Raw genomic sequence first — 22,191 nt, 5'->3', positions numbered from 1 at the left:
GCTGTACGCATCGTAATTATATCAAGTCAAGGTGATAAAATATTATTTTATGACAGGTGTTGAGTGAGGTGTTCTTGATAGAAGACGTACAAGAGGTTTAATAAATGAAGTATTCCTTTTAATGCCCACTGCCTAAAGGTTGTGAATATAGTACGTTCGCGTTGAGCTGAACCCTCAAAAACGATTAATAACTTACATGTACGATTGCTACATCGCATGGGCCTCCTGTATTGCTCGATACGTAGCGCTTCTCGATCCGCTAAAAATATATTTAAAGCGCTTCATTCGAATGTAAGACACTCCAGTTATGGCACTGTAAGGTTTCGCCATACATTTTCAATGGGGAAGGCTCTAAAGCGCGGCCCTTTGATGGTCATGTTGACACATGTTTGTGGCCAAGCCAGACGTCACACACCCGCCCTCAACACGCATGATTTCACCATCCGTTATGTAAGAGGCTGTAATACACTTTTACAAGAAAAATAAAACAGATTTTGTGTGTGTAAAACAGAGTTGCATAAGTAGAAGAGCTGGGACCACTGTTGCACTATTTAGAAGATAAGTGGCCTGCTTATATTCAGGTAAAAAACTTCTTCAGCCTCAAAAGAGAAAAAAAACAAATTATAACAGCTCAAAATCTGTTATTCAGCATTGGTGCTCCTGCAAGTGAGCCAAACAACATGTATTTTATTTCACATTCACCACAGCTGACTATCGTCTTCTGTTCCCATTTAGTCAATTTGTCATTTTAATCCTTTTCTCATCACTTCACCACACATGTACACAGTTTTTACAGCCAGCATTTTGTTTTTGAAGTTACATTCCCAAAAAACTCTAAAATTTTCAACAAATGAAATAATACTGTTTGTATGAATTTGGGCTGATAGTACCTGTAGTGACTTCCAAACACTCTTGCACTGATTTAATATACAAGGGATGGTATGTTCAACTTCTGCTAGCACAATAAAGCAATGGTATTTTTTTATTAAAGTGCACACACTTACACTTCATCTGTATTGTCATGTACTTCACAGAGTTTAATCCCAGCTACCCGATGACTCCTGGGGAACAAAATCAAGTTGTAACACCAATGCTGCAAATATCAAACAATCTTACATCAGATGAAGTAAGCCCAGAAGAAGACTTGGACCCGTTGCTGCTAGTGGAAGATTCATTAATACCACCATCACCATCTTCACTATCACTGCTGATTTGGATGAGGAATTGCTCTAGAAGTTCTTCATTACCCAAGTCTCATCCAAATACACAACCGGTCTTCCTTCAGTTCTGTTGCACCTCGTTCGTCTTTAATATTTATGATGCTGATGGACTGTGCAGGGCTGCTCATAGCATACCCTGCATATACGTGTAGTGACATTAAAGCACAAACAGTTTCAATGCTAACCTCTTGTCATTAATCGTCTTGTACTTAAATCCCATATCACTCAACACTCTTTAAAGCAATGTTCTACCCCCAGAGAAAACACCATCATTCTTAAGTTTGGCCTAAGACGGAGTACGTGACAAAGTTGCAGGTTTCAAAATTTAACTTACCAAAATCTTTGAGAGCGATAGATTTCCTTCCTTCCGTACAATGAATGGATCTTGTCTGACAGTATCTGGGTCAAAACTGTCTGCATCAACATGGACTCGTGAACATTTGTACCTGACGATTACAATTGAGCGGGCTTGTGCAAAGTGCATTTTGTACCTTTTTCTTGGCGTAAATAAATCACCTTTCTTGCGGTGCTCCATTCTAATAGATGTCCTTGAAATCCCTGCGTGGCGTAATGTATGCCAAAACCCAGCAAAGAAGGCATTACTTTTATTTATTATTATTATTAACACTTTACAGTGACCGGCACTGAAGGTCTACAGCAACATGTGCTGCAGCCTTAGGATTACCTAACCTAATTTCAAGGACTTAGACTTAATGACTTATAGCTAGAAAGGTGTAACAGAAAGGGGCTAAAGTAAGGAAAAAAAATACATACAATACCGGTGGCCTTCGAGATTCTCTCCGTGATGTTGATAGAAATTTTACATTTCTTCGCTTCTTGCTTAAAGTACTCCCATAGTTTCATAAGTAGATACTTCGTTTGGCTGTTTAACTTCTTTCCAAGGGGGTTCGCTCCACACTCGCTGACGGTGCACTGGACGCCATATTCACAACAATTAAGTGCGCGCCCGTAACATGGGCTTACGAATAAATGCGTCATAAACATTATGTTTAAAACCTTTGATCTTGTATGGCTTCTTAATCAACAACCCAGGATTCAGCTCAACGCGAACGTACTATAGTGAGCTGACAGCGATGCTAATAGTAGGCATTCCAGCCCAATTTTTAAATTTTGGAAAAATGGGCTTTTTATATGCTCAATAGATAGAGTATTGATTGATTGATAATCTCAGAAATATATAGTTTGTTGGGTTGGAATTAGCTACTTTGGCATGCACAGTGCTTAAAAACTGAAAAAGGGTACATTTTTCTCCAGTGCTCCCCATACATTTTAAAGGGGAAAATGGCACAATTGAATCAGGAAGCCATCTAGCAATCTGGAATATCTTGAAATTACAGTTGCTTCTAGCTACAAGTTTGTACATGTAATGAGAGTAACTTCAGATTGTATCGGATCTCAGTGATCTTTGTATGCTTGTGGTGAGCAAACATGTTTCACCCACTGTATACTTCTCAATACAATGGTGTGTACTCATAGGCAAGTGACTATCTCAAGTAAGTAAAAACATCAAGTTAACAACTTATAAAGGTAAACAACTAAAGTGGAGGTACCACAATGATGCAACAATACTTAACAAAATGATGCAACAATACTTCTTGCTCAGCAGTGGGAATTCCACTGCTGAGCGAGAAGTGGAATTCCCCATATTCTGTGGTGATGGGTATGGCGCGTATTGTGGGCAAAAATTCAATGCGAAAAATCGATCGAATTTTTTAATCGATTAAAAATTTCAGCCAATTGAATTTTATCATCGATCAGCAAAATCGATCGAATTGTATCATCGATCAGCAAATTCGATCGAATTGTATCATCGATCAGCAAATTCGATAGAATTGTATCATCGATCAGCAAATTCGATAGAGTTGTATAATCGATCGAATTTTATCATCGATCAGCAAAATCGATCGAATTGTATCATCGATCAGCCAATTCGATAGAATTGTATCATCGATCAGCAAATTCGATAGAATTGTATCATCGATCAGCAAAATCGATCGAATTGTATCATCGATCAGCAAAATCGATCGAATTGTATCATCGATCAGCAAAATCGATCGAATTGTATCATCGATCAGCAAAATCGATCGAATTGTATCATCGATCAGCAAAATCGATCGAATTGTATCATCGATCAGCAAAATCGATCGAATTGTATCATCGATCAGCAAAATCGATCGAATTGTATAATCGCTAATAATTTATTTATTATAATGCTTAATTATGGTGGCCTACTCGCAGTGAATTGAGGCGGAGACTAAAATATAACTGATCAAATTGTACAGCAGCGGCGGAGGAAGTAGTTGATATGAGGGGGGCTCCGCTGAGCTGACCCAGACTTATTTCTATAGTTTGGTAAGGTGAGACCAAAAAAAAAAAGGTCACAGCCAACTCACAAGAGCTTTCCACCTCCATTTCTAGCTGATCTTTCCACCTCCATTTCTAGCAACTCACAAGAGCTTTCCACCTCCAGTATCTCGATCTTTATCACGGTTTTCAGCCCCACTCCAAGAAAGATAATTTCGGTATGATATCATTCTGAGGGGGGGCTTTAGCCCCCTAGCCCCCCCCCTTTCCGCCGCCTATGTTGTACAGTATTAATATTATTGATAATTTAACCCATAATCTAGCTCGCAATTAGCCACAGCTATCAGGGGCGGATCCAGGACCTGGCAAGGGGAGGGGCACAAACAGGCCAAGTTGTAGGTGGTTAGGGAGAGTCAGAATCTGTTGTTATAATTGCTGCATTTTTGCTGCAGCAAATAATACATCTCTTAGTAGTATCTCACTGTTGATTTTTACCATTTTGGCCTTTGTGAAGTCTTAAAAACTGTTTAAATAGCTCTGAATGTCTTAAACAACAGCAACACAATAATTATTTTTAGAGGCGCTCAGTACGCACGAAGGTGCAGGGTGACAATTTTATAGTTAGTTTGAGTTTGGTTCGCTTTGGTTTCAGGTGAATTTGTAATAAATGCTAATAAATGTGCATATTTTCATGAGTTATATAAGCTGATCTTGGGCTGACATAAAGTTGTAATAGTATGAGAAGTAGCTATGGCTCCTCCACAAGGTCACTGGGGGGGGGGGGGGGATTTGCCCCAAATGCCCCATCCTGGATCCGCCATTGGCTATCAAAGGCGTAGGAACAGCCCCCCAGTCTGTGGCCATTGATAGAGACAACAGGCCAGTTTGATATACTCTAATAGAGCGGTCAGGAACTTATAGAGCAGTCATGTATATACCCTAATAGAACATTCATTTAAAGAATTTCATTGGATAATTGCTTTGAAATTTTTCATCTTTATCGGCTGGATGTATAATATTTTTAGACCAGGCATTAATATGGTTGAAGGTGTCACAAAGCTGGGCATGACCTTATATACTGCTATAGCAGTTAACTGTGATCATTAGGGCATATGAAATTAATCCATGCATATAATATTATGCTATACATATTTTGTAGTTTTAGAATTTTGATTGTAAGTCTATTCATTTGAATCAATGGATGGAATGAAACTTCAACAACTATAAACTTAATGTAGATGTCTTTAAATATTCCTTTTGTCCCAGTGCTATATATATAGTAAACAAGGTTGTGATGTTTCAAGAACAAACTGAACATGTAGCACAATATATACTCTGTATAGAGTCTGTACATTAATTATAATATCACATTAATGTACATAAAATAGCCATCTGTTGTGCAGAGTTATTTCATACTGGTAGTCATGTAGATCTATTTCAAAGAGTCCAGTTGTTAGTGAAGGACCTTCTAGTATTGATTCCTTACTTGGTTCTAGTGGAGGTAGCTCAAAAACAATTCTCACTCAAATTGCAAGGAGATAGCTATTGTCTCAGTGGCAGAATTGCATGAGCTAATTATGCTGGCATAGTTAACATAATATAGGCTACCTAAAGCATTGAGCATTATACCAGGGTGTCTAATACAATGATTTTCAATATTTAAATGTGCGAACCAAAAAGGAAGAGCTTATTAATATTTTGACTAATTATTGAAACTTCATAGCAAGAGTATAATAATATTATATTTTTGCTAATAGTAACAGAATGGTCACTTACTCTAATGAAACACTCTAATAAAATAGTCACCTCTTGAAGATAATTTTGATCCCAAAAGCAATATAATATTCTGAGCATAATATAGACTTGATTTATTGCTCAAAAACAATAATTATAATGGATATTATATTGACGCTACTAAAGACTGGCTAACTTATCAAAATGTGATCATTTATAACTCATCTGTCTTATTGGATTACATTATAACATTGCAGCAAGCACAATATCACCAACAAAGCTCATTCAGTCTGGAGTTAAATTTAAGACAATGCATGCATGTTCAACTATACTTTGAAATCAAATGCTTATTAGCTACAGTATGCAATTATCCGGCCAATAGTGGAATATGCTCCAATAATTTACAATTGGTTTCCACAATACTACTTCAGATATTGAAAATGATACTGAGTAAAGCTGCCAAATTTGTATTTAATATAATTCAAATGTAACAACATTGCTTCATGAATTGCACTAAAAGACATGTAGAACAGTCCAGACACATCAAGTACTGTAGAATTCCTAATCAAGAAATTGAGACTCAATTTAAAATTTAATTATCCTTACCCATCTGAAACACAAATTCAAGGACATTAGCTGCATGAAGCTCCTAGCAAAGGATCAACATCCAGCCACCATCTCAGATTAGAACTCTCTGCCTCAACAAGAGCTAGGATGCTTCTACTACTGTACGTAAATGGATTTTAATTTATACCAGACAATTTATACATGTACTCACTCATGTTATTGTTATTGTTAATTGTTGCTGCTTTACAAGGGCGAGCACTGAAGGTCTGACAGCAGCTTGTGCTGCATCTTAGGATTATATACCTAATCCACTAATGGAAAAAAGACTTAAACTTATGTGTGAGATCTGTGCATAGAATAAGTTGCACCTTGGAGTCACATTATGTACAGACTCTGATCTAGGCTTTACCATGCATAGAGGTGCACCAAGTTCTCCTGGTTTGTGACAGCGCTCCATGCTTTTTACATGTGCATATCAGGAAGGAATAAAATACAAAGCCTGGGCAGCAATTGATTCAGCATTGTAATATAGGGGAAAGTTAGGGGCAAAGAAATGTTAGGAATAAAGCAGTGCATACATAGGCAAACAGTTTGCTTTATCACTTTGCTTTTTGGTATTATTCCATAACTGGCTCGGTATAATTTATAGACTCACGATCTGTTATGTGAGCATGTAGGGCCTGCATAATATATATATATGTAGCTATATGTAGAACTACTGTAACAGAATTTTCAGTTTTGCTTATACTGGTATGATCTTACTGGTAAATTGACAGTCAGGTATTGGTATATACTGCATGGGTCAGATTTTTGCATCTCACTGGCAAAAGAATCATAAATGGAAACTACCTCAAACTATCCCATAGGTTGAAGTGCAGGACCTGTTTTTAATCTAAGGATCGGGTGGCAATCTATTCTAATAGAACAGTCAAGGTATATCAATCATGAGACGGAATGGTCACAATGATGAAATTTTTGTTGCGCTTGCTGTTAAAGGCATGTCAATCATGCAGCTACATATATGCATTGCATATTATCAGAATTTGTCAGACTATCAGCCTTTTGCTTTGATTAAACCACACCAATAGAGCACTCAGTCTGTTTATCTCTGATTATGAATGCATGCGCATGAGCCAAAGAAGTTGGTTTTTTTTTGGTTGTATCTTGAGAACACAATATAATACAATTAGACATATAGACATTGACATTGCATCACATGACCAGTAACTGTAGTACAATTTTTAATTGCACTGGCTAAAGTTATTGCTATAGCTAGCTCTGCTGTGTGGAATACAGGAGTAGGTCGGATATACAGTGGTAAAGAACACAAACCACTTGCAGTGATAGTGCTGTGTGCATAACTGCTCTTAAGGCAATGGTCAATATGCAGATACAAATAAAGCAGTATATACGAATGCACATATAGCATTAGGCCAGGCAAAGTAGTTAGTAGATTCCTTGTTTCCCATCAGCACCCACTTGTACCAAAACATTGCTGCCTCAACTTTCATTATTGTGCTCTCATGCAACGTGAAACGCCATCTTATTTACAGGTGATACTTAAGTTTTGCCAGGAGAAACGTTTTTATGAAAAGCTCCAGGCTGGATCACTTGAAGTATTCCAGCATAATGAATAATGATTAAAATTGAGTAAGTGGTTGATGGGAAACAAGGAATCTACTTTGCCTGGCCTTATGATACACTTGAAACAGCAATTGTAAGATCATTACGGATTCCGGTTCCGGTTGTTATAACTTCCTTAGTCCTACGTATATATTATGTGAGGATGGAATGAATTGATCACGTGGTACTTTTTAATAACATCTCCGACAGAGTGGTCGCTATTATTATACCGTAGAACGTTGGTGAGGCTACTACGTACTCCGGCGGACGTCCAGTCGTCACGGCTACCTACTTATAACCAGTATAGCCTTTTATAAGCCTATACGGTTTTTGTTAGCTAGTGAGTTAATGTCTGTATCACAATGATCAGTATACCTTTATTGCATGTCTTCATTTTTCGACAGTTCACAGTACAAACCTAGCTACTCTGAAATGGATGATCCTTTAGAAGGATTTTCTACTGGTTGTGCAGCTACAGTTGAATTTTCAGCCTGGGTGCAAGAGAAGGGTGGAGACAGAAGGTTTTTGGGGATTTTGCTGCGCCACGGATTCACTTCAAAGATGTCTCTGGGTACGACCATATATAGTTCACAAGCTAAACTGGCTGCAAATATTTAAACTGTCAGCCATGATTCTTGTTTACTGTCAGCCAGTCATGTAGGGAGAAATTATGCTGGAAGGGGGTAAATTACATTTTTTCACGGAAGGAGGTACCTTGGCTAGCTCATGCAGTCTGTGCATGAGGTGGGGCCTGTTAAAAATTGTCTAGCCAAGCACATCAAAGTACCTGGTCAGTATAAAACAAATTGTTGACTAATGTAATTATGCATCAGTGGTGGAGATAATGTGGGTGTCCACAGCTGGGGCGAGGGGGGCACAAGCAATAACAGGACATACATGACATTGCAAGACAATATGTTTTAGCCTAAGTCAAGTGCTTTCCAATGATCAACAACTGCAAAACCTTTACAACAGTTTGATCTCATACATTTTGGAGCCCATCTTGTGCTTTGATGGGACAGTCTGTCCTGGTAAATTGCATTATGGTCAGACATCACTGGGGTGTATCCATTCACTGGACTGGACTACTGGACTCAAATTTTTTTTGCTTTCTTGCCTTTTATTGCCAAACTTAACTAAAATAAATGTCTTAGAAACTGACACCATTCACCATGAGACATAAAACTTGTACATTGATCACAAAAACTACATCATTAAAACCTTGGTGTAGTTCTTTATCGTAATCTGCCTACTACTAGCAATGTTTCAAGCACTGTTAACACTGCCGTCTTGTCTATATAGCCTTCTTTTGTAAAATAGCCACCATATTACATGTTTTACACCATATGATATAGAAATAGCCTGTAGGCTGTGCATTTACTCTAGCTTTGCTGGCTCTTTGGTTTATGATGTTTGTAAATAGCAATGAGTATGTAGTGTTAAAGAATTGCTTCCCAATGCGCATGCTTTCAAACAGGAAGGTAAGGTTACACATATTTGCAAAAAAATACAGTGAATGTAATGGGTTCAAACCAAAGTTATAGACGTACAAAACTATATAGCACCTTTTTCAAACATACTTAATATAACATCTTTAAACAGGCTGTAGGACCAGGTATCTTACAGACCTTCAGCACTTGTGCTGTAGCGCCTAATTTAAAAAAAAGATAGACTACAGTTAGCTGTATGTACATGCCTCATTTTTATGCAAGACAAGACATGGAGAGGAGAGCCCTAGCTTCAAGTGTGGTGTACTACTGTTTGAAATCATTGGAAAAGGTGTCTGGTTGAAAAAATGTGTTTGAACAAATTTTATGTGAGTACAGTAGTCCAGTCCAGTAGTCCAGTCCAGTGAATGGATACACCCGACACGCTGGATGCTTTGTCATATTTTAGTTAGTTTATTTGTCAGATGTTGATTACCTAACTTGTGTACATATGGCATGTATGTGGTATTTCTAAGTGTTTACTATTTCTTGCATAGCAAACTTGCATTTAGACTCACCAGAGGTTGATGAAATTTCAACAGAAATGAACTGTGGGCAGCGTTGTTTATTGAGGGGACTGATTTCTACAGCCTCACAGGAATTGCCAAGTCTTTATAAATCAACTCACCTCAAGGTGGCTGACGTAAGCACCAAAGGAAAGAATTTACGAACAACCCTGGGCAAACTTTTCAACAGAAAGCCAAATGAACATACAGAAAGCGTGGCTCTTGGTCCAAACAATAGCAAACGTAAAGGGAAAGGAAAGTATCCAATGAAAGGTCCCGTTAAGCGAAAGGTCAAAGAATACCGCCTTAGAGTGATTAGATTATCTAAAGAATGTACTACAACACCAACTGGGCCAGAGAGGGAATCACTTATGAAAGATGTGTGGGTAAGAGAATGTGGCCAAGCAAATGAGCTGAGTAAAAAAAATTGTGACGCTTTTTGTTGGGAAGAGACCACCACTGTCCAGTACATGTATGCCAATGGAAGATTTATACGTCCAGCCACCCTTAAGGATGTAGAAAACGCTGAAGACTGGGACGTGGAAACTGCACGAGCTCTCATGGGGAGTGGTTGCTTGTATGTCACAAGAGGTCCTTCAAAGACATCCAGTTACTCCGGAACTTGCGATGAAAGATCCACTAACAAAGAGACTGCATCTGAAAGTTCCACTAAAAAGGGGTCTGCATCTGAAAGTTCTACTAACAAAGGTTCTGCATCTGAAAGTTCTAACCATGTACACAGTGGGTTTACTGATGAATGTGACTCAGAGGTACAGTACCGCCCAAATTAAACTTCATGCACGCGTAGTGACACAACGCGTGCTGTTGAGCACTAAAACGCGTGTGCTAGGTAAATGTACGCGTGGATAATAAAAATGCACGCTACTTTTCACGCAATTACACGCTACTCTACACGAGTGCTATGGACTCAGTGCACGGGTGTACATTTTACTCTACACGCGTGCCCTAGCTACACTCAGTAACTACACGGGTGTAGCGTGTAGCTTGTCTCATTCCTACGCATGCATCTGTATTGTAAGCACGCTAAAAGAACATTGTACTGTACAGTGATACAATAGCTACAGTGTTTCTTACATTAATAAGTGTTCTATTCACTGCAGGATCAGTCCGAACGACTCACAGTGTTGCCATGAATAAAAGACTGCTTGATTAAACCGATCCAGTCATTCTCGACCACCATCTATACTGTACCTTACGGAGAAAATGTTAATTCAGTCTTCGTTCATTCTAATCATGGAGTTTAAAGCTGGCATCTGGACCTCGATCTGGACTTTTATTTATTGTGACTGTATTGTTGTTTAATGTTGAGCACTATTTAGAAATACACCGGTTTCTATCGGTTTTCTACATACCTTGTAATTTACGATAGTGACAAAACGTGTTACCATGCCGAGGTTAAGCCTGGAAGCGAGGAATAGAGTCATTGCGTTGCATCAGCAAGGCTGGAAGGTCAAAAATATTTATGACCAAGTACAACAAGAGGGAGTTACACCAGTGACACTGCGAGCCATTTACTACTTGTCAAAATACCGGCGACATCAAGCTGTAGTAGACTTACCGCGGAGAAGAAGACCGAGAAAAATAACGGATGAAATGAAGACTTTTATAGAAGAAATGCTCAACCAAGATGATGAAATTACAGCAGTGAAATTAAAGGACATGCTCGCATTGCGATGGCCCGAAATACCTGTGTCTTCTTCCACAATAAAACGTGTAAGAAGGCAAATGGGCTGGGTTTGTACCCGGCCAAAGTATTGTCAACTGCTTCGTGAAGTAAGTATGACGTATCAAATATTATAATGGTTAGTACTATTGACAAACTTGGAGCAGTAGTGGCTCCCTAGTACTTTATTGCTATTTATATAACAGGGAGGGTTATATGATACAGGTATCTAGACATAATCACATGAATTTAACCAGAACGGCAGGGTATTTGTTACATTGGCGCAGTTTGATGAAGGGCCATGCATTTCATGGCTTCTGCTCCATCTTTAAACCAGGAGGAGTGCAGCCGGCTGAAGGCTGGCTACGGATTTTGGTTGGTTGTGGGTGTATCCTTGAGCAAGCATATTTAGAAGCCACAAAACTATTTTAGATGCTTATAAACAGACTCTAGTACATGGGCTACGAATTACCACACCCCCATAGACAATCAGAATATACCACAATAATGATCTAGCTTCATAGGCAAACAAGGAATTTTTCTATGTTCACTAGCTTGATCTACTGTGTAGCTGAGTTGTGAGATTGAGATACTCTAACATAGCAGTCACAGTCACGTGTGTATTTTATAGCTACATATGCTACAGTATAACAAAACAAACTAGCTAGTGCAAGTTTTAATTTTAAAATGAAATAGAGTTCCAGTGATAAAAAACAGTGCACTATGCCAAATAGCTACCATCATTTCAAATTTACCTCATAGCTACCATCATCTCTTGTTTTGCTACTGTACTTTGGAATCCTACTTCATTTGTAATAAACACTCACACTGACTTCTTTGTGGTTGTTTTACCCCCTCGAGTCATTTCCTAAATAAAGGCCTAAAATAAGTAAGTAGTAAAATGTGTTTGTGTATACTGAATATTTGATCCCAAATGTAAGCAGTATTCAAGAGGTCAGGGTATAATAATATTATTTTCTATTCAGGTCCAACTCATTGAATGTCTTTACTCCTAGAACCCAGCTGTACATTTAAACTTTGTCAAACCCTGTTAAGATTCAAACGCAGTTGATTGATACAGTATCTGGAATGGCCTTCCATCTACAGAATTTCAGGCTGGCGCACTATGTTAAAACACATATAGCGTTTAGTGTGTACTGATATTTTAATTTGCATAAATGTGACCGGATATGCAAAAACCTGACATAATTACACATTTCAAATTAACTTTTAATATTTATAATCTACATGGCCAAGTGTATGCTCTGGCGAAGTTTCAGCTTCACATGCCAAGAACTTTTAGAGTTATAGTGCTACAAAGTAGCAACAACAGAACGATTGATTTATACAAGAAGTATCGAGAAAATATATTACAGGCACTTGCTAAAACTATTGTAACTCATAAACAGAGTGTTACATGGAGTTGAAACTTTTACCATCATGTTCACCATAAACAGAAGCTGCAAAGATGAAATTAATGAAAAAAATCAATCGCGTATGATTGCTTCAACGTGACATACATAAGGAAATGGCTGCAATGAAACAAAGATTTTCCAACTCCTCTTGAGTATGTGAATAAGAGGATATCCAGGTTTTCACTGTTTCACATTTTGATAACAGCTAAGTTCCAAGCATCCCATGTTAGACCGCTTTATCAAAACAGCTAAAAAGACTAGGATCTTCATTGATACAGTAGGTTGTAGTGTACTACATAGCTACATTTCACTTACATGGAATATTATATAATACATTCTGGTACCATAGTATTATTTATGTTGGTATGGACTAAGTGATGATGGTATATGATTTGAGTGAAGTGTCGACAAAGAGATGACATTGATACGAGTCATGAAATACATGTTTGAAGCTTACCATGTAAAGAGGTGGTCTTTATCAAAGGTGATCACAAAGTGGTTCCTAGCCATCTTTGAGATCTGATTGCAATGTGGTCTTTGTACAGAGGTTGTCTTTATAAGAAAGTGGCCTTTAAGAGGTGGCTAATAAACAAGGGTTTTACTCTAGGGTACGTTTATATGACAATTTGACTATTTCCAGTTTCCATTTCACTGTTTCCAATTTCCCTAGGTGAACTATTAATGGTTAGAAGCTATTTGTAATTTTCAGTATTTTTACAAACATACATGTACATAGAATACTCTTATTGCTTTACCACTCCCTCATACCTAAAAGCATACTGTAAAGGTGTTGACTTGATACTATGAACTTTTTATCACTGCATCAGCTGCTACTCTTTGTCGCACGTTGGCATAAACGCAATGTTGAGCCTTGTGTAGTAATGTGTAGTGCACTCTTGGGTATTCCCCCTAAGGCATCCTTCAGACTTTACTTGTAGCTCAGTTTCCATTATGAACACTACTGCTGGTGCTACTGTATGTACATTTTTCAACAGTATACAGGTGAATTTACCTGCTCCCTCCTAGTGTATTCTGTGGCTCCACATGTTCAGTCACTTTAACCAACACCCTGGCCAAATTTGCTTTGCCAGGAGGACATTGTGGCAGAACAACAGAAAACTCTTTACTGCTATCATACTGTGTAAGATTATAGTGTAAGGTTAAATCTCCACTATATCTCTGCCTCCACATAGTGGTTGGCATCCCAATGAAAATGTGACCAGGCCTGCGAAAATAGGGCATGGGGCACATAAAATTAGCCTAATTTTTCAAGCTTTCATGGCTCATAACTTTTGATACTATTATGCTATGGCTATGAAATTTTCAGCACATATTACCCATGCAAGTTATAGAATGTAGATATTCTATTCCAGTACTGAGATATGACCCATTGTGTGACAGGGTGTAGTTTGTGCACACATGCCCTATTATCGCAGGCCCAGTTACAAATATGTTTACCCCATAAATGTACATTTAATATTTTAGCTCAACAAAACTAAACGTCTTATTTGGGCAAAGGAGCAGCAAAGAACTAAAGAGACTTTCGCAAATTGCATTTTTTCGGACGAGTGTACAGTGCAGCTTGATAGTCACAGTAGGATCTGCTTTAGAAAGATCAAGCAACCACGAGCACTGAAGCAACGGGCCAAGCACCCTGTCAAGGTACACATTTGGGGTGGGATCTCAGCAAGGGGGGCAACCAAAATTGTTATGTTCAACGGGATAATGAATGCTCAACGACTCCAAAGGATTCTGGAAGCTGGTCTTTTGCCATTTATAGAGCAGAAATTTGCCGACAGCCATAGGTTATATCAAGACAATGACCCCAAACATTCATCGAAATTAATTGAAAAGTTCTTCGAAGACAATGAAGTCAAATGGTGGTATACTCCTCCCGAATCCCCAGACTTAAATCCAATTGAGTTAGTCTGGGGTTCAATGAAGCAATATCTTCGGAATACGTGGAAGCCTAGAAATTTAGAACAGTTAAAGTCTGGCATTGAAAGTTTCTGGTCAAAGCTCACTCCAGCAGTTTGCCGTAAATATATAGGCCACCTTAAAAAGGTCATTCCTAAGGTTATCGAGGTTGGTGGTGAGCCGAGTGGATATTGATTAAGTTAACTGCCCTTTCAGGTATGTACTATCCTGGCCATCTATTTGTTTGATTCACTTCTGTTTTTTATTTTATTATACAGTACTTATTGTTTGACTGATGCTAATGCAAGTGTGACACCTGCTAACTGTAATTGATGTCTTCTTATATACATTTTCAAGTGGTGTATAGTGTATATAAATGTTGTAGATGGTTTGCATGTTATGTCATTCACTTGCAATTTAAAATTTAATAATTTATTACTATATTTGCACAAGGTTACTGTACATTTGTGCGTATAATTAATTTTTTGGAAACAATCACTTAGTAAATGGTCTACAAAATCACTTCCAGTTCATGAATTTACTGGGTTAATTGACTAATGTATGGGACTGCGCAAACTCCCAGTAGCTAGCTAATATTCTATGCGAAGAGATTCACTATCATGTGAACACTGAACTGTCTCTCTTGTTGTTACGCTTACAACTGTACGTGGTAAATATATTATAAATGTATGATCATGATTAGCTACTGGTTGGCTGTTGTACGTGGTCGGAGTATACACTTCGGAAACTCTTTAGGAATGGCTCCAAATGATCTCATTCAGGTTGAGCATGACCAGACTGCTTTCTTTATGCAATAACTGTTAATCCTTGTTTTGTTCATATGATTTATTTATGTTTCTTCAAAGTTTACTGTTATTACATAAAATGGAAAAAATTCTTGTGTTGTGTGTAGCTTTGTCTGTGTTTTTCCTCCTGTGAGTTAAATTCTAAATAGAGTGTTAGTATATGTGACCAGGCCTGCAAGAACTGGGCATGTGGGTACAAACTATTGTAATGCTACAAGTTTTACAGTATCTTAGTATTGAAACAGATGTATGCTTGCAACTTAACTGAAAAATGTCAACAATTCTTAATTTACCCATACTTTAGTGCATGCATGGCAACAGAATACAAGTTTCAATTGTGCATGGAGTTTGATCTGAGGCCGAAACAACATGTACAAATTAAAATTATGGCAACTGCGTCATTAATCTATACGTTTAGTGGATGCACCAAGAATCACAACAAAATTCAGTAGTATAGTGACGAACAAAGCTTCTACTCTGCACCTTATGGCTATGTTTAAATCAGTGCAGCCTCTATCAATAGTGGGTGCAGTTATCTGTTATGTGCATACACTCTGGAATGTGAGATTAGGGGCACACCTTCACATACAGTATAGCTGAGTTAAAATATAGATTGCTGCAGGTTACTAGTTGTAAGTGACACCTATAGTGTATAATTGTAGGCACCTGAACAGTCCATAAATTTCCCAGTCAATTGGGTAAGTGAGACAATTTACAGTATAATGGCAGTCTTACTTTTTGGCTTTGTACGTGCATGTACATGTGTAGTTTTAAAACCATTGTAATTTTGCTAGAAGCTTACATATCAAATAAATCTACATTGGTTGGTTAAACTCAACAGGACTATAAACAAGGCAGTCTAAAAGTGAATGTTTGAATAGTAGTTTAAGTATCATTGAAGTAAAATAGTGTAGATTTCATATCACATAGTCCGATTATAAAGAAAACCTGCTACAACTCCAAAATGACATCATCAATCCACTGTAGAAGAAACCACGAATTCTATTACCACAGGGTAAGTTTAGTCTGGAAGACAACTCGCCAATACAAAATAATCACAAGAATTTAAATTCAAACCTGCTTGCAATAATATAAACCCTATGAATACCCAATAGTACTGTGCTCCTGCCTGTCTATCATGTAACACTTTTACACTTCAGATCAAGGAACCACTCGGACTATGCTTCGCAGCTGGCTAACCCAGGCTACAACTGAGCAGTAATAATGTACACATTAAGAAATGTTGATTGTGGGAATCGATTAGTACTCACATGATAAGGATGCATGACTAGGTGATCAATTAAAAAGATCTGAAGTTATGGAATCTCAGTGAGTTAAGAAATGCTCAAAATTAATTTAAAAGCTCATCCGCATGTTGATCCATCATACTTACAAATTTAAGTAAAATAACTATGAAGACTAACTTCTGCAAAAGGTTTTGTGGTAGCTTCCCTTGGCCATTGGTGATGAGCAAGCCAAGTATGTTGTACTTTACAAGACTGAAAGTTGAGAGCCTTAGACTTTCTGAATAGGTATCTGTCTATTTCAGTAAACTTGTGATCTGGCACCATGGAAATGTCTTGTACAAAGAACGTTCAATGTTATCCCAGACAGAAATGATACTAAATCTACTTTGGAATATAGTAAATCTACTCTCATATACCTGTACTAGCACAACCCCTAGGATAGATGATGCAGGGGTACACATGTAACAATCTGGGAGGGTCTACAAGGGAAGCCTGAACGCTAACCTAATATTTGCAAAATGGTCACCGATACACATACTGGGGAACAGGTTAATGTGAAGTATATATTAGTTGTGCATTTGTGGTAACATGATTGCAAAGTTTCAGTGAAAAATAACAGTGTAACTGGCAATTGCTGAATATCCCACATGCAAATCCACAAAATTTTTTTATCAAACTACCAGTATTGCAATGACACATGTGAACAGCAAGGAATACATATACACACAGCAAGGGGATTGATGCACACGTCATTTTCTGTTTTTTTTCTGTGCATTTAATTCCCCTTGCATCACTGTCAATGGCTTTAATGCAGTCTAGTTCCCAGTTATCTTTTTCATTGTTGATTGTAGATTTGTGGCACTCGTACGATTTTCTTCTTATGTACATCAACTTAACTGGGTCTAATGCAGGTTTATCCCGGCCTCTACAGTTCGATTTTATTCTGGTGTCCTTGTCAAACAATATGTTTGTCATAGCAACTGCCAGTCTTGCTCTAGTTTTGTGCTTCATTATCAAAGGCACCAGAATTTCCGATGGTATGAGCTGCAAATAGAAACCTGAATAATACATTGTTTCTTGCACTATTAGCATTTAAGACTTTCACGTACAATCAGTACACTAAAAATTGCTGGTTAGTCGCTACACTATCAGCTGTTAAACAATATCAGAACCCACCTCATTCATTGTGCCATCTGGAGACATTGCAGTGTTTGCCTGATGTTCTTGCTGATGGTCTGATGGAGTTTCACTTGTACAAGGAACTAGAGAAAAATTAATGGTCATGTCCATACACATAATCAGAGAAAAAATTACTCACTTATTGCCGACCCACTAGCTAATGTAGGTGTTGCTGTTACTGGTGTACATGTTGTGGTCAATAGAGGCAATGTAGATGTTGCTGTTACTGGTGTACATGTTGTGGTGGTCAATAGAGGCAATGTAGGTGTTGCTGTTACTGGTGTACATGTTGTGGTGGTCAATAGAGGCAATGTAGGTGTTGCTGTTACTGGTGTACATGTTGTGGTGGTCGATAGAGGCAATGTAGTGGTTGCTGACGATGCCAACTGAGACAATGTAGGAGTTGCACAGGGAACTAGAGAAAATGACAATTTCATACACATAAAAGAAACAAACTACTCACCTAGCCCAGTTAATGCTGACCCATGAGGAGCTGTTAGAGCTCTGGCAACCCCTGATGCCAGCAAAACCTTAACTTGTTGCTCTAAACAATCAATTCGATCATTCAGGACTCCAAATTGCTCTTTCTAAATACATACATCATCAGTGTAAGTATAACATGCCACAAAATTTAAACCAGTACATCAAGGTGCATGGTGCTGAACTGATTAAGTGCAGCTGGACAATCAATAATGACTAGATACACAAGAACCAAATTATGTGAAAGCAGGGTATGTGCAGCTAATTTCATAATAAATGAAATACTTGCACATCATTGAATCTTTGCGTATTGTAAAATTCCCATGAATTATAAATCAACCTCAGTGCTAATTTTCCTTCTGTATACTATACACACATTTGTGACCTACTGTAATTTTAGAAAACCATCGATATCTGCACATTTTTCAAATTCATTTTATTTGTGTTTGGTTGTCTACAGGGACAAAGGAATGGAGTGGATAAGTTTCAGCTTCATAAATTAAGCAGTGTGGGAAATACAGCACTAGACAGCAAATAAATTGATATTTATAGGTTTTGCCCAAGGTATGCTTCCATGTTTGAGAAAGAAGGCAAATTCACTGAAGAATGATCATCGGTAAATCCTTTTGTCACCGCAATGTAAACAAACGTCTTTAACTTTGAAAGCCTTTCATGTATGGAGATGTAACATATATTTGCACTCCCTATGAACTGGCGAACACGACGATGCCTAGGATTTATCCATTCCCCAGTGAGACAATAAAAAGCTTGCATTGAATTTGTTTTCTAGAGCTTGTGTTTTTTACCCATTGTTTTTAAAAACATTTTATTACAAAAGTACTATTGTACATAGATTGACGGTTTTCCAAAATTCAGTCATATATAACAATCAAGAGTTTAAAGAGTGTAAAGTTAAGTAGAACATCCTGGATCACATTATAATAAAAAAAAATTATATAAGCACTACATACATATGATGTACATACCTGATACTCGCCGATCTCCACCAAACATTTGCCTATCGTCATCTGATAATCTCTTATCTGGTGAACTTCAGAATGCAGTGTTGTAGCCTACAAACAATATAATATTATAGTGATGCTACTAAGCTACTACACATCATTTATTAAATTGAGGGACTTATTTGAGGTCGTGAAACACAAGCGCTATAGTTTTTAACACAGTCATGTGCACCCAAAAAGTGTGTGTGTGTGTGTGTGTGTGTATGGTCACCAAACATACAATGTAGCTGGCCTCCTGAAACAACGAATTCTTTTAAAATATATAGGGTATATATATATGTGAACAAAAATTAAGTACAATTGAAAGGCTTTTTCACACAAGAAAATGGTATAGATAAACTGTTCTATGCAGTATACATAATTTGTTCAAGTTGTGGTTCCTTAGCAACATAATTACAAATATTTCAAAGAATTACAAAATACAAAACTTATTGATTAATTGCTGATACTGGTTTTTACAAGTACATTGTTGGTAATAGGATTTACCAACAACAATGTTTATACCTATAGGGTCACCGTAGAAGAGGCAAGGTAACTATGCACAATACACATGACATTTTTAATGCCTTAACTACTGGTAGGTTCTTGATAAACTTAATGTACAGCAAAATTCGATTCATTTATTCACTATAGCCAGTTTTGTATTATGGTTACTCGGGCTGAAGTAAAATTCCAAGTGGAACTATGCAATTAAAAAGCAATAATTTTGCATAGCACCTCCATAGTCTGAATCCAGATATCTGCACTATTTACAGACCTCTGGAGTGATACAATAGTCACCTCAGTAACCTATACACACGTTATATAAACACAGGTGGCATGAAACATAAACTACATTCCTTTCCAACTGCCTTGTTTGAGAAACATGTCAGAAAAAGCGTATCTGTTGGAATTACAAGAACCCTACATACTACAAAATCCTAGACACTTGGTCAACTAGAGTTTAGTAGTATCGAGAAATTCTAGTGCTGTCACTGTAATTACAGCCTATCACTACTGTATATCCAGTGTTGGGAGTAACGCGTTACATAATATTATTACTTTTGTGGTAACTATAAGTAATATAATGAAATACGCTATAAAAACAGGTAATATAACTCAAGTTACTTTACTTACAAATGTAACGCGTTACCTAAGTAATATAGTTACTGTAACGAATCTAATATTATTATTATTACAAATAACGAAGTTACTAAACTCGTTAGTTATCCTCTAAGTAACGCCTAGCCCAATGAAGTAACAAAGCCTACTGAATGAAGCTTATTCACCAGCTTCTTACCTATAACCAAGATTTGCACATTGTCCAACAATGCAATCATGTCACGTGATAAGGTGGTAGTTTCACGTGACAGTTTAAGGCTGTGGACACAAAGTAATATAACATGTAATATTATTATAGTTACTTTATTTTATGAGTAATATGTAACTGTACCTAAATAGTTCAGTTGCAAGTAATATGTAATACTGTTACTTTTACAAAGTAACTTGTCCAACACTGTGTATATCTGTCAAAAACTACTAAGATAATATACAGTGAAACCTCATTAACAGAGCCACCTGTGGGACCAAACAAAAATTGGTCTCAATAATGAGGTGGCCTTAGAAAGTACATCAGATTTGTGCTTGGAGCCTACTAAAGTAGCCACTAGTACTATAATGAGGTGGCCACTAAGTGAGATCTTACTGTAGCTTCACAGTTGAATTGTCCAGGCATAAACTCAATGCAATTCAATCATTTCAGTGGCATTTAAACAATCAAACAGTTATTATACTCTATAGAGCTCAGATGATAGATGAATTAAAAGTAATTTTTACATATTACTGAATACAAAAAAGACAAGATACCTGCTCATGATTGCCAGACAAAGAACTAGCTTCCACTGTGGTTCTTGGGGTCTCTCCTTCTTCATCAGTATTGTATCGATCCTCCAAAGGATTGGGGCCATCATAAAATGCCACAGGCTCAATAGTACTCTGTAACACATTCATAATTATTGCATAAGTCATGAACCATAGTCATTCTTACTGTTACACTGTCCCTTATTTGGTGAACGGATATGTCCAAGATTATACCATTTACATAAACACTCCCACATTATATATATATATAGGGTACCCTTACACTATGGCAGTGTTTTCTCATTGAGTAATTTTGTGCACCTACTACCACTGCACACCATTTTAGACTTTCTAACAGTATGATGCTTTAAAATACTATCTTTGTGGAAGAAGCCTCTATTACAAAGTTGTTGTTTTTTTCCCAATATACCACACAGTAAGGCCAGGTTTTGCTAACTACTTTGGACTGCCTAGAGCTGTACTGTGTAGATGTACTAAAAGAATATCAATGGTCAACAACAGCAACATTAGGTATTCTTGCCCAAAAATGTCACCCAAAACCAGCCTAACTTTTCTTTATAACAGCTTGGCAGTATTAACTAGACATAGGTCAGTAAATAAACACATTTAGAGCAACCACAAATCCTCTTCTACAATCTATAAATTCTATTAACAAAAATACTGTAAATGATGCCTTCAGACAGGAACATGCATGGAGAAGGTTACATGATTAACATCACTCTGGACCTTTTTCCTGACAATGTGATCATAAGACTTAGCCCATTTCTTTTTGTGTAGCAATGACACTGCATTTTCTACATTCGCAAAGCTATAGTTTGAGTGGAATGTGTAAAAGAGCTGAATTCCCAATTCACTTTTCAAAATATCAATAGTAGGGGGCATGTGTCGCATGATATTTGATCAGTCAATATGGCATCCCAATGGCCCAGTGTGATCCTACATACCCCATGGCTTCTGCTCTATTTCTTAATTCTCAGGTTCATGGCAAGCACACTTCATACATAACAGAAATACATGGAAGTGTCTTAAAATAATGTCTTTCTGATCTATATACACCTTAATAAGTTGCCATTATTATGAAGCCTTTTAATGATTTTGAGAGGGTTGCATAACAGCCCA

At 37.4% G+C, this 22,191-nt stretch overlaps 2 protein-coding genes and 1 long non-coding RNA gene across 4 annotated transcripts in view; 1 reads left to right on the top strand and 2 right to left on the bottom strand.

Annotated features, from left to right (window-relative positions):
• Window positions 1–431: 431 nt before the first annotated feature.
• LOC136262823 (uncharacterized) lies at window positions 432–2,183 on the bottom strand. Of its 2 annotated transcripts, none has more exons than XR_010704346.1 (8): window positions 1,995–2,183; window positions 1,712–1,778; window positions 1,555–1,666; window positions 1,406–1,506; window positions 1,117–1,356; window positions 1,005–1,061; window positions 891–952; window positions 432–834 (listed from the first exon to the last, which is right to left on the bottom strand). It is a non-coding gene; the product is annotated as an uncharacterized lncRNA (long non-coding RNA). The 2 variants fall into 2 exon arrangements; XR_010704344.1 differs by having other exon boundaries at window positions 2,000–2,182.
• Window positions 2,184–7,656: 5,473 nt separating this feature from the next.
• LOC136262768 (uncharacterized) overlaps window positions 7,657–22,191 on the top strand; it is a 51,651-nt gene continuing 37,116 nt past the window's right edge. The window contains exons 1-3 of the mRNA XM_066057169.1: window positions 7,657–7,809; window positions 7,874–8,040; window positions 9,454–10,232. Coding sequence (XP_065913241.1) covers window positions 7,902–8,040; window positions 9,454–10,232 — 918 coding nt within the window. The 5' untranslated portion in view covers window positions 7,657–7,809; window positions 7,874–7,901. The remainder of the gene's footprint in view (window positions 7,810–7,873; window positions 8,041–9,453; window positions 10,233–22,191) is intronic.
• LOC136241831 (uncharacterized) lies at window positions 15,097–21,954 on the bottom strand. Its single transcript, XM_066033175.1, has 8 exons — window positions 21,778–21,954; window positions 21,058–21,186; window positions 19,177–19,263; window positions 18,174–18,297; window positions 17,850–18,125; window positions 17,708–17,793; window positions 17,280–17,575; window positions 15,097–15,139 (listed from the first exon to the last, which is right to left on the bottom strand). The coding sequence occupies exons 1-8, from the start codon at window positions 21,952–21,954 to the stop codon at window positions 15,097–15,099; spliced, it is 1,218 nt and encodes a 405-aa protein (XP_065889247.1).

Source organism: Dysidea avara, chromosome 1, assembly GCF_963678975.1.
Source record: "Dysidea avara chromosome 1, odDysAvar1.4, whole genome shotgun sequence".
NCBI classification, from domain to species: domain Eukaryota; kingdom Metazoa; phylum Porifera; class Demospongiae; order Dictyoceratida; family Dysideidae; genus Dysidea; species Dysidea avara.
The sequence above is the reverse complement of the archived record's forward strand: the minus strand, read 5'-3'. Positions and strand labels throughout refer to the sequence as shown.